General features: G+C 38.0%; 1 protein-coding gene across 1 annotated transcript; it reads right to left on the minus strand.

The window, feature by feature from the left end:
- Positions 1–3,350: 3,350 nt before the first annotated feature.
- LOC139146086 (uncharacterized) lies at positions 3,351–13,619 on the minus strand. The gene is made up of 3 exons (XM_070717530.1): positions 13,468–13,619; positions 5,634–6,399; positions 3,351–5,306 (listed from the first exon to the last, which is right to left on the minus strand). The coding sequence occupies exons 1-3, from the start codon at positions 13,487–13,489 to the stop codon at positions 5,153–5,155; spliced, it is 942 nt and encodes a 313-aa protein (XP_070573631.1). The 5' UTR covers positions 13,490–13,619; the 3' UTR covers positions 3,351–5,152.
- Between the last annotated feature and the right edge of the window lie 414 nt (positions 13,620–14,033).

Raw genomic sequence — 14,033 nt, forward strand, 5'->3', positions numbered from 1 at the left:
TCCTGTGTCACTGTTGTTCCTGTCTTGTTTCACCATCAGAGAAAAAAAAAAGATTCTAATAAATTCACACCCAATTGCTCTACCAAAACAGAAAAATTATTGAAATTTTCAGGCAAAACACACGCCGTCTCACCAGTAATACTTGTAAGTTCAATGCAACTCTGCATAACATGTTCGGACGAGAGAGGTGACCATAGAGGGCGAACGTCCTACTGGTACTTGTGTGACAGGCTTGCAACCACATGACATACTCCGAGTGCGCGCGTACTGGTCTACAGTATGAACTTGTACTACGTTGCTAATTTTCAGGCGAGCGATAGTTCTGACACTTATGACACAAAGTGAGTGATTGACAAAAATGTTGCAACAAATTAAATGCAAACCGCGCACGATCATCGCTGTCCCCAAATTTGATCAAAGCATATATGGTGTCAGAAATAAACAACTCCAGGTTCGTTTCAAATTTGCTCCACGAGTCTGTGAAAAAAAATGATTCAGAGGGTCGATCGAAATACGCTATCGGGCAACCCAACATGGAGAACATGGAGAGGCGCAGTGAAATTGAACCCATGCCGGAATCCACGACGTATTGTCCTGTTGTCTTAAGCAACAGGGGATCAGCGCCACGGTGAAGCCGTGAGCCGTGCATGACGATGATGCGCCGGTCGGCAACACACATGGCCGTGACCGTGGATTCTAGTACGTAAAAAAATCAATGGAAAAAAGTACCCATTCAAATAAACAGTTGCTTCTAAAAAAATCAGTTCTTGCTCATCATTTTTAAAATCTAGAAAATGCATCGGTATTGCTCTGAGAATAACTTGATTTGTTGAGAAGATCATACTCGTAGTGACCGTGACGTTGGCAGCCAGCGCGGCGGCGGAAAACTAGCTGCAGTCTCATGAACTTCGAATCGTCGATCAAAATCACATCTTTTCGGCGCCTTTTTTCTCACAAATTCTGCGAAATTGAAGTTTTTCATATATAAACTAAATATATTTTTGGAATCAAGTATACCTTTCGAACGGGCTTTCTTCGGGAAAAAATATTCCATCGGCAAGGTGCCAGTGGCCGACGCCACATTTCGTTTTGAAGCCATCGTTAAAATTGACCTAAGATGGCCTTCATAATAATCAAACCAATTACACTGCTCGTAACAAAGACAACACCATAGGCGCGTCCATCAGCCAATCACACTATTTAAGAAATAAAATATCGGACTCTAAAAGCCACAAACGGGTATTCAGAAACTTTTTTTTATGTTTGTGCAGTTCCATGCGGGGAAAGGGGTCGCTAAACTGCTAATCGTACGTGTGCTGTCTAACAGCTGGCAGTGCAATCCAGAAATTACAGGTCTATAAAAATGATCTAATGACGTTAAAAGTAGCCGGGAAAAATGCAAAACAGCCGGGTTATTTACCCGGCACCCGGCTTCTAAGGACAACACTGTATTGGTGTCTCTATTTAAGCTGAAGCGGCGCTTTTGAAGAGAGAAAATGAGAAATGACAAACAGCACGATCAAACTTAGAAGGTCAGAAGAATCAGTCTGCACATTTATAATGACGGCCCATGAGGTATGGGGAATGTGAATTGAGAGTATTTCCTGACAAAAACGAGGAGACTAACAGATTTTGTGGAACATGTTAGGTATTTCAAATACCTGTAAGATTCTAGACATATACGTAAAAATTAAAATGAATCATAAGTTCGAACACTATTTTATAGGGCGTTTAAAAACACATATCAATCGTATATATACAAAATCTAATCTAAGAAATGTTGATTCAATCAAGGTCATTGCTATGTTAAACTATGATAAACACGATTGGAACTAATTTGGGATGATTTGATCTTTATAGTTTTCAAATTTCTCGAAAATGTCAGGTGCCCTATAGTTGAATGTTGCTATATTACAAATTACTTATAAAAACAAGAGTGTAACTTAAAAAGAAAAGCAGGTGAGCTTACCTTAGAAGAGTAAATCGACATTAATTCATCATCTAATTATCCCAAATTAGTTCCAATCGTGCTGATATTGATTTCTTAACCGTTTACAAAACACATTTATGAGATTATTAGCCAACAGAAGAATAAATGTTATGCAGTATGGAAGGGTTTCACAACAGGTTCACCTGACAAAGGATGAACTAAATAGCGATGAGCCCAAAACTACCTGTTCTCCGCATTCAAAGTCTGCGTCGCATTCAATTGTTTTTCTCTCACATATGTCCCCGCATTCAAAGTCTGCGTCGCATTCAATTGTTTTTCTCTCACATATGTCTCCGCATTCAAAGTCTGCGTCGCAATCAAATGTTTTTCTTTCACATAAGCTTATGTCTCCGCATTCAAAGTCTGCGTCGCAATCAAATGTTTTTCTCTCACATATGTCTCTGCATTCAAAGTCTGCGTCGCAATCAAATGTTTTTCTCTCACATATGTCTCCGCATTCAAAGTCTGCGTCGCAATCAATTGTTTTTCTCTCACATATGTCTCCGCATTCAAAGTCTGCGTCGCATTCAATTGTTTCTCTCTCACATATGTGTCCGCATTCAAAGTCTGCGTCGCAGTTAATTGTTCCTCTCCTAGATGGGCCACAGGCGGCCCAAACACTATTAATAAGCTTATTATTGAGTTTTTCTCAGTTTTCTCTATCAGTTCTTCTCCCTTTCTTCACGCTCTGACTGATCGTAGGAAATAAAAAGAAATTACTTTATAGCCTAACCTAGCCTCTTGACTCTTTATTTATTTTACACCCCATTACAAGGACGTTTATCTCTCATATACACACATCTTGTAATTAATTAGTCAACATGACTAATTATGCTAATCCGTGGACTTATCAGGGATTTTATAGGTTAGTCAAAATCGCGAAAGATAGGAAAGGTTACTAAAACTCCTTTTTCATTTACATCTCTATCTTTCCAATGTTGACCAACCCTTGATAAGTCCACGGATTAGCATAATTAGTTGTGTGCGGAGACATATGTGAGAGAAAAACATTTGATTGCGAACGCAGACTTTGAATGCGGAGACATATGTGAGAGAAAAACATTTGATTGCGACGCAGACTTTGAATGCGGAGACATATGTGAGAGAAAAACATTTGATTGCGACGCAGACTTTGAATGCGGAGAATATGTGAGAGAAAAACATTTGATTGCGACGCAGACTTTGAGTGCGGGAGACATATGTGAGAGAAAAACATTTGATTGCGACGCAGACTTTGAATGCGGAGACATATGTGAGAGAAAAACATTGATTGCGACGCAGACTTTGAATGCGGAGACATAAGCTTATGTGAGAGACATACATACACAAAATAATTGTAATATCAGAATATTATAAACAGTATTATTAACGAATTACTTCCGTGTCTTTCCTCAAACAAAGTTTCAATTTAAAGGACGTTAGTCTCTGGCGACAAATGATCGGCACGTTAGAAGCACTTTCCTCTTCATGTACTATAGTAATACAGCCATGCAGAAAAAGAACGTTTTTACTTTCAGGCGAACTATGATAGTAATTGTTAATGCAGAATTTCATTTTATTTTCTCTTCTTGTAAAACGGACAAGTCATTTCGCCGTGAGAGCTTAATTTGTCTCAGGCAATTCTTAAAACCTTATAGTCGTGAACAAACACGTAAACAAAAAATAAAACAATTACAGCAACTAATAGTTAATTATAATAATTAATAGATAAAGAGCATGGTCATTTTATATGTAAGGATATACCAATGGCTATGCATTCACTTATCGCTCATGAGTTCGTGAGTATCGTTCCTGAGTAGTTTTCTATAACATCGCAGAGAATGGAGATGAGTGGTGTTAGAAGATGAAGTAATTACATTAATATTCAGATACTGTATAGGCACATTCCCAATGACAAACACACAAAGTTTTGCTTTTTGTGCATTTCTACATCATAAGGAATCTTAAAATCTCATGCTAAGAAAGCCAATCGTACATTGAAAATATGTTATTCTGGTCAAATTAGGGTAGAATGCATTATTCGGGCACTCAAAATTGTTGAACGCTTTTCCGATCTACCATTCGCGGGGGCTTGTTTTAATGATCTTGGTGTAAGAAACCAAAAAAGAACGTTTTGTTTTTCGAAAATCGAAGAATGTATTTTTCGTAGTAGATGTCAGCTATTTGTATTACAAAAATCGGTAAATTTCGGAAATTTGTTTCTGCACAACCAAACTTTGAACGTTGACTTCTGCTCAATCCTGTTTTGTAATCCCACGATATAATAATAAGTTTCACAGAGGAAAGTTTATGCAAACGTTTAAGTCTTTCACTTTCAAGGCACATGCAAAAGGTAAAGAACAAATAAAGGAGAATGCGATTTTTATAGCTGCATACTCACACATTTTCTACAGTTTGATCATTGGTTGTACTGTTGGCTTCAACACTGTTAACGAACGTGATGCAATTGCATAATATGATGAACATATATACAAGAGATTCTGCCATTCTGATTCTTGTATCACGTGGGAACGGGAATTGCAAACAATTTTTGAGTCGGAGGCACGATGTGGACTGATCATGGCTATAACTTTCTGATTATCTCGGTACAAAAGCCATTATAAAATAGATTGATAAGAAAACTCTACAAAAAATTGTAGAAGCTTACAACTGTGTACATATACATACCAAAATCCTAAAGTAAGTAAGATAGAATCGAGTTCCCTGGGGGTTTGATCGAAAATCTTGTCAGACGCAATGATGCCTGAATTTAAAGAATGCTTTCGAAAAGTTTGTCTTCAAAGGGTTGAATTGTTGAATTTTAGGAAGTGTAATAAGTGTAATGAAAACCTTTCCAGATGAAGAGCTGTTACATCAATATGTAGAGAACAACTTTTGAATTATCCTTAAAACCATTGCGTTTACATTCTAATACCTTTGATATTGGCTAAGGAGCTGTAATTAAACAACAACACACGTTAGCAAGTCAAACATCACTATTTTTCCCCAGAGATGGCAATAATATTCATTACCGTCGAGAGAACCAGCCCGAAAGTAGACAAAAATCGTGACCTTGCCCTTGTTGACGTGTTGTGTATTTTATTACAAGGAACAAACACGTTTTCTTTTCAAATTTTGCGCAGAATGTAGTCAACGGGCAACTCGCTCTACAGTGGAACGTTGCTAATCACCATTTCCATCAGACGTCACAGATGACCCTGTCGTACTTGCATCGTTAACCTCTGAAGCGTTATTTTCTAACCAAGGATCTTTCAATAGTTGGTGGCCTTCTTCACCGATATACACCATCTGTAAGTAAAAGCTCGCCATACCATATCTGAATGAAAAAGAAAGAAAAAAATCTGACTAACCAGGATGGAAAATGTTTCATCTTCTCTCTTCAAGGTGTAACGATTTATCTACATATCAATCAATCAATCAATCAATCAATCAATCAATGCATATTTATTTTTTACCATCGGCAAAGACGAATTTAACGTCAGTGGCAAACTACTCAGGCGCAATTTTGACTTCCAAACGTTTAATGTAGACAGATTTTTCGAATACAAAGAAATATAGAAGACGTAATAGACAGCTATTGCTCATCAGTTGTAACGTTCCCGTATGGTTGACAAGGTACTATTGTCCTCAAAAACAGTCTCACCTGACAGATACGACCAACGACTGTCCTACAATTTCCAGGTATGGCAACAGGTTCAGAGACTCTCCTACTGTTGTCAAAGTTCCAGCAAGATAAATAGTGTATATCACAAACTCTACAAAGTTTGTCATTCCAGCAAAAATCAAGAGTGCTGTATAGAACCTGACACTCAAGACGTCTGAGACTCCTGCATGTGTCGTCGTAGCACCTAATTCGTTCAGCGTCACCATCCATACAAACCATGATGTCATACCCAAAGGAAGGGTAAGATAACGGAGAGAGCCCTCTAGGTGATCGCTTACATTAAAAGCAAAAACGGTGATGTAGTACACGAACGAGGCCAGCATCGTGATACAGTAAGTTGAAAACCAGTAGAAGCTGACGAGTATCCTCCAGGAAACGTTACTTTCGCAACATCGGGGGCAAGACGATCTGTTTCGACAGGTCAATACCATTACAGATATGACAATAAAAACAGATATCACTGGCTCCATAGTTTCGGCAACCAGGCGGAGTTCGTCAGCAGCAGCAAACGATTCCGATTGAACACTACAAAGGGCAGTAGTGTACCCATGATCATGGAGGCAGAAGAGCGCTATGCCAACATCGATCAGCATGAAAAGTGTTCCCAAGATCATCAAAGAAACAAACAAACACCACCAAATTAACTCTTGACGGCTCATCCCGCAATATCCATTAGCTCCATTGTGCTGTTCGGGATTTTGATCACCAGGTTGTCCATTCTCATTGTTTTCTGATACTCTATAACCTGCAACATATGATATAACATTCATTGTACTATCAATTTAAAGTTCAGTTGCGTCCGAAAAATTACAGATTATTGAATTTGTGCTTATACCTCCGAGATTTTCTACTTTAAATATACAACACTACTCTTATCAATATACTTAAATTACAATATGCTTCGTGACAATCCATGTATCGAATCGGCTGTAGCCAGGCTTTAATGGCTGATCAAGTAAAGCAAGGAGGACGAGAAACATAAACTATAGCTGAAAATGTAAGCTTTTTGTCGGTTTTGACATTAGCAAAGTGCGTCTTCTGCCTGGCTTTGTAAACTGATTTTAACATCTTTAGAATTCAGCAATCGAAGCCTCCAGCAAATAACACTTGAATACCTTGATGAAGCTATCTACAAAAAGCTTGTTTGAGCAGAGATATTCCGATAGAACGTGGTCGCTGCGTGGATCTAACATTGCGAGTGAGCAGTCACTGCGTCAGTGGACGGCAATATGATTGTATGAGAGGGCTAGATACCACAGATGTAGTCGTGATTTATGCCCTGCCCCCTGGGGGCAACATCTTAGGAAGGGTATACACAAATTACAAAAGTTTGACAGACTACCTTTATTGCCGGATGCAGACTTTTGACTAAGTTTATTTTGAGAAAATATAAAGTTCTGACATATGACCCAAACTGAGCACTTTTGACTGATCATTTTTTAAAAATGTAGACTTTTGATCCCCCTTTCAAAGGAAATATTGTACAATTTATGCTACGTGACAACAAAAGCATCCATTATGCGGTAGGTGTCGTCAGACTTGAGTTTAATCCCCTATCTTACCGGACATTTAGGATGGGGACCACTTTGAAGTCGGGGACCACTTTGAGGTCTTCACGTTTTACGCGAGAGGGCAAACGTTGCAGAATTCATGGACTTCAGCTCACGGGAAAATTGTTGAAAATACATGTTCATATTATCGAGGTAGCTAGCAAAAGTAGACAATGGGTCGTAAATCGACCAGTGTCATAGTCCCGGTCGAAGTAAACTACCAAAAATGGCTATGGGCTGGCTTGTGGCGGTGAATTTTTGACCAGCAAGCGCGCAATAGTTCTGCTGCAAATTGTATTTGATATCCGTATATGTATTTAATAGCAGAGATTAAAATGACTTCTAAATGTCGATATGACTTCAAATGAGTCATTTTATAGATAAGTCATGATTGATATAGACGCTTACCCTCCCGATTGTTAATTCTGTACTCTGCCCTTATTTTGTACATTTTTCCCCAACTTTAGGTATTAAATAGCACCTGATATTACATCAGAAGCGTCGGTGTGACGAAAAAAGCGTCCATTATGCGGTAGGTGTCGTCAGACTTGAGTTTAATCCCTATCTTACCGGACATTTAGGATGGGGACCACTTTGAGGTATTCACGTAGGTTTAAAAGTCCAACAATTCCTTACCGTTCCTGAAGTGAGTGCCCCTTCGGTTCATTCTTTTTTTTATACATCAACATAAATTGTAACACTTGTAACATCAAAATGGGGAAATGAAATGTGAGCTTAGAAGATTAAGGTTGCGTAATTCATCACCTTTCGTTTCTACCATATCCAATACTCTCGCTTTATTTGCCCTTTATAACCTCGAAATTAAACATGGTAGATTGTCGATATTATGTCAAAACGTAATAACTCATTTGAAACCTTGCTGTGTTTTAACTCGGCCAATGCTTGTCATCATGGTATATAAAGGAAGTGTGGAGGAAAGTGTTGCCTGTGTATCACGCCAAAAATCAATATTAACACCAGATCTAGAGTAATAGCATTACAGAAGGCTGGTTATTATGACGATGTGGGCTGGAGGAATGAGGGTGGTCATTTTTACAAACGTGCCTGTAATTGAGGGAGGGACACACTTAATAAACATCGCCGAGAAAAGTGTCATATTTTAATTTTTGCGAATTTTGTAATAAGTACGAATTGTTATTTAATCCTATTACAGTAAATATATTACAATGTCACACTGTAGATTTCATAAATAAATTTTTACACTATGAAAGGTAAAATCTAAGATTTTTGTGCATCTCTCTATTTACGCAAATGTATGTATCTCATGGCATATAATATATGTTTGGTATGTGCATGGTATATGACGTAAAATTAACGTGCTTGACTAAAGAGGGTTGACGGGCATACACGTGCAGTAGACATCAAATCAGGTCCAATAATCATTATCATTCAAGACAACTATGAAATTTACCATGTCCAAGGAACATATCGAAAATGACAAATAAGGCAATGGGGTCATCTTGAACCACGAAATAGTGGTGGTACCAAGTGTCCGGAATGGGTAAACCTACCCTGCCAGCTAGCTGCACCCGTCAAGATTGATCCAAAGCGAGAAATCCATTGTTATTTGGTGAATTCACCAAAGTACTTTTGTGAGTCAAAATTTGGTATGCTGTCACTCATCATTCGAGAAACAGACAGGTCATATTTTGATACAACATCTTCTTATCTACCGTAGAACTTCTTAAATGATTTCACTAATGTACTTCTGCAAAAGATGTTATTATATTTTCATCCAAATATATCAACTTTCCCGGATACGATTCCAGCTAAATATTTTCCTTTTACATGTTTGATAATAGATAATTGATATTTGATTTAGTAAGTGTGGTTAGAAATGCAATGGTGTTCAGTTCACTTTACATAGTCCTCTGTGGGGAAAACTAACGACAACGTTTAAAAATACAAGCTATGTGTTTAACACTGGCATTTGTATATGCTTGATTATCGATATGGATGCACTGAACTAGTGTAGGATACTTGGTGCACGACAAGTGCAAAATTAAACTTTCATCCCAAATCGGGCGTCTACACGAAAAGCTAATGTTTCAAATACAATAAAAGCTGTATGATTGACAATTGATATGAGTGTAGTTGACTAAAGAAATAATAAGAAACGCGTCAATGCAGAAGGTTATATATTTGTTAAGAACAAGATTTAATGTGTCATAAATATGAAAAACCGGGTTAATTTCAAAAGAATAAATGAAAGGTTCACAGAGAGACTTGGATCATATAGGATAAACATGGGTACCATGAAGTGGTTCTGCAAAGGTCTGGCAGGCATTTCAAGTGTCAAATTTGGAACGAGGGCCATGCTTTACAAATTAGAAAAATTGAAAAGTCACATTTTAGACAGATGTATTGGTGATGGGTATATGGTGTTGAGCAATTATTGCGCTTTCATCGCAACACCATGACAGGTCCTTTTTGATTGCAGGTTAATTTTTTTTCCTCTCAAATTTTACCATATATTGTTCACTGAACATCTCAACAAACACTCATCCGGCTATTGCTCACCAAACATGACTAATTTGCATGTCATTGATGTGTTTGTTCAACTATAAACTACACGCAGTATTTCCCCGACATGCATCAATCTCAGCGCAAACGCATGTTACATTATAGTGCAGAGAGGGCGCAAACTCAAATTGCAGGAAGAGATAGGGGTATTCAAAGATTACCGTTCAACGTGGCGAGCCTTATTTTGACCTCGTTCACAATGTGTTCTTTGAAAACATGAGGTTCAACCTTTTCAGTGATACCAGATATATTAATCTTTTGTATATTTCCTAATTTACTATTGTATTACAAATTAGGACCATCAAAATAAAGATTTTTGTGTAATTTTTACCTACTCCTTCGCCGGACGTAATAGATGACGTAAGAGACTACCCTTTCAACCAAATGGAACCGTGGCTGCAAATTTATGGTTTCGTTTTTTCTCTATCGTTATTGCTGTTCGTATAAGTCAACAAGAATATGGAATTTTCAAATTTTACCCAAATTTGTGGCTCGAAATACTTTTATTTAAGATTTATTAATGGCTTTTTCAAACGGTTTCTTTTTTGATCGTCTTTCTAGCTTTCAAACGCCATAAAGCACAGTTGACCTTGTCTTCCGGGTCTAAAACTAGTTGGGTTTCTAATGACAGGATGTAATTTTATAAGGTAACGATGATTCTTAGGGTCCCAATCTTGACGTAAACCTTGCGATCAGACAACCGTTTAGCTTGTTCCTAAACTATGTTGTAAAGAGTTGATCTTGCCAAGTAATAACACAGAAACGGTATTTCTATGGTCTACAGGGATAAGATCGAAGCTAGTGATATAAATTTCTATTCAAATACTAGCTTACAAGTGTTAAGCTAGTCATAGACCACTCGATGTTACGGCGACTGAAATTTGATACGTGTCATGCACCTCGGCCCGTGTACTATACTGTGGACACAGGCCGGCCTGAATGAACGCCATGAAGCTTGACGACATCAAACAGGATATACACCTGCTTTGTACTGGGCCGCACAATCACAGTTTCACTTTGCCGCGGCCGCCCGTACGCGCAGACAGTGGTCAACCTCTGTCAATCAAATATGCAACTCAACCTTCGTGAGGACAAATCAGGGTGCATTGTGGGAGATTTCTCCTACATATGTAGCCCTCTGGATAATATTCCAATGTTAATTGCATATCCAGAAACCTCGGTAATGCGCAACAAACATTCACCAAGAGTAGGGAGAACTTTTGGCATTTAACTAGGCTAAGCCAACCGTTACGCTTCTGTCCTTGTTATACAAACGTAAACATTGAAACAAGCAATTGTTCTTGATGTGTGATCCACAAACCTTATCGGTCATAAAATCAATCTTTTTAGGGATTGGTCGATTGTTCAGGTTATATGTGATTAATATGATGAAGAGGAAAATTGCACACAAGTAGCCGAGAGTAATGTCTTCAGTTTGCACTGGCAGAAGATGGCAATGACAGTTCCAGCAATCGTTATCATTCAAGGCTAGTAAATCACAAGGTCAAAGAAACAAAGAAAAGCAAACAAAAAAACATTAACAAAATAAATAGTGCAATCTCAAAACACTAGTTGAGTGGTGATACCAGGTGTATTAGGCAATGGGTAATGGCTTACCTTGCTAGCATGCTACTCCCGTCAAGATTGACCTAAAGTGACTAACTAGTTGTATGGTAATTCAGCTAGCTGCGTAATTACTGTTGTGAGTCAAAGTCAGGAATATTGTCTCTCATCATCTGAGTAACAGATTTGTCATATTTTGATACAAGATCTCCATATCTACCATAGAACTTCTTTAATGATCTAGCCAATCTACTTTGTGAAAATCCCCATCTCACTAGCTTTAAGATAATAACGCTAGCTGTGTCTCACTTGAATGTGGTTATATGCATCACAAACTCTACAGTTATATCACAGTATTTGAGAAATGTTTACACCATAAGCTTGACCTAACGGAATAATTACTGGCAAAAATGATGACTGAATTTGCCGGCGTAACTAAAAACGTCTTCTAAGAAGAGATGAGATTTTAAATATAATCGAAATGGGCGAAAACAAAATAAAATTTAAGTCTTGTAAAAGTGAAAAGTTGATCCTAAGGTAACAGAGATGAAAATTGCACAGTTATTTTTTTTCTATATGTTCCTTTTTAAGAACATACTTTTACATGGTTTTGAATAACGTTCAATTGCCTATGATTGTATCCTACCTTCTTTTACTTTAAAACACATACTCTTACTTTTGACATGATGATGCAGCGAACAAGCAAACTCACTGAAAGTTCACAGACCCTTGAGAAATCTAGAGGGTATATGGAGAGCAGAAAAAATGCATTGGCAAAACTGCTCTGAACCAGGAAATACAGCAAATAGACAAAACATCACAGATGAATAGACTGATATTATAATTGGTAGCAGATGCAAGCGTTGACGCATTTACACGGAACAAGGGTTTTGATTGCGGTACAGTGATACAGCGAGGAGAACGATACCCCACACCATAACAATGTATTTTTATCAGACAATAGCTGTCTGCGATTTTTTCCCGAAGGCTCCATTCAAATTATATGGCGTGATAATTAAAATTCCTTGAAAAGCACCTTCATCTAACACCATTTAGAGCGCATTAAAAAAAAAACAAAGGCATATAAAGAAAATCCCAGATACGGTTTTGAAGGATATTGTCAAGGCTTGTCAATGAAGAAATTCCAATCGGAAATCTTGCAGCTTGTTCGCATAAGGCGGGAAAAACCGGTTTTTGGAAGGTTCAGCAAAACGCTTGTCACGTGACTCCTATGCAAAAAATGACCGTGTACTGTGCTTGGTCGGATAGCTCTATATCAGGGCTTTCAGAAAATGTATACTTTATTGGGGTTTGGGACGTGTTCAATGAGAAAAAAATAAAAATCTGAAAGTGTCTAAAAGGTATGTAGCTACCTTAAACCAAATTTCTATAGTTTCTTTTTTTTCTTAGATCGTGTTTACGTCGCTGAACTCGTTGAACAAACATGTGGTTCCTCATTCCAGCGTTGTGGGGGAAGCATCATTAAGACGAGAAATTTAAGTTTCAAAGACAAATGAACAGTATTTGAAAGTCGTAATAAATTCGTATGTCTTGAGTCGAAGACCCGTAAGCTCTGCGAGTGCTATTCAACTAGCTAAGTTGTTGTGTTGACTTTGTATATCATACAGCTAGAAAACACAGTGATAAAGTTTTAAAGAAAGTTGCACATCTACTGCACTGAGTTTCTTTGCCTTTCCAGCGTTGACTCGAATATCGTAAAGAGTCGACGGTGAAATCAGAGATATACATATGTTTATGGTCGAGAATTCGACAAAAAATAAAACTCAATACAGATTTAACGTAGTACGCGAACTGAAATACTCACTTTTCCTAAAAACGTTCACCAGTAAACATTAAATGTTACTTTACACATTAACTCTACCTACTTTAAGAGCTTCAAAATGAGTCCCACAAGCGGTGAAACAAACAACAATGTGCGGAAGGTTTAGCAGTCTGCATATCTAAACCCGAGGTGCATATTGCCGTAAGCCACTGTGTGACATGCAAAGACATTCAGTCGAATTGAAATATAGCTGAATTCAGTGTGTGATGGGTTATAGAACACCTACTTGGATGTTATGCTAGTGAACATAAACTCATCGCGCTTTGCTATTTAGCCTGTGTTACCACTTCTGTTGCCCTTCAGTGTACCTTACCTTCTCCTGGACCTGAAGCCATCGTGTGTCGTTGTTTTATATCCCAACAGGAACTGCTGAACTCGCCTTGTGGAAATTACGCCACGTATGGTCTTACTTCACGATTACAGCTCTTTCGAAGTCTTAACTTGGCCCACCGTCGCTCGCTGACTACCACTGCGTGATCAGTCGAGGCAAAAACCAAATACATAAATCATAACAAGGCATTCTGCAAATATACACATGGCAACTTGATTCCACACTATCAATCATTTATTGATGTAATTTACTTCAAGGGAAACTTTTGTGCGACGCCATATAGGGGTAACAATCTTTTTGACAGGGGTCATTTCTTAGTAACGTTATCTTTCCAACCTCAGCTCAGTGCAGAAACGTGTAGGTTTGTTTAAAAAATAGATCGTCAAATGTGATAGAAGTTGACTAACAAAAATTTGAATGATCCGGCACATAAAGATACGAATCAACAATTAATTCCTTTTTCTGCCTATTTTAAGCTGACGTGGCGTCATCTAGAACAAATTGCCCGCCGTTTTATCGTCGTCTCCGACACCTTTTACCAGTAGCAC

This window comes from Ptychodera flava, chromosome 12, assembly GCF_041260155.1.
Source record: "Ptychodera flava strain L36383 chromosome 12, AS_Pfla_20210202, whole genome shotgun sequence".
NCBI lineage: Eukaryota > Metazoa > Hemichordata > Enteropneusta > Ptychoderidae > Ptychodera > Ptychodera flava.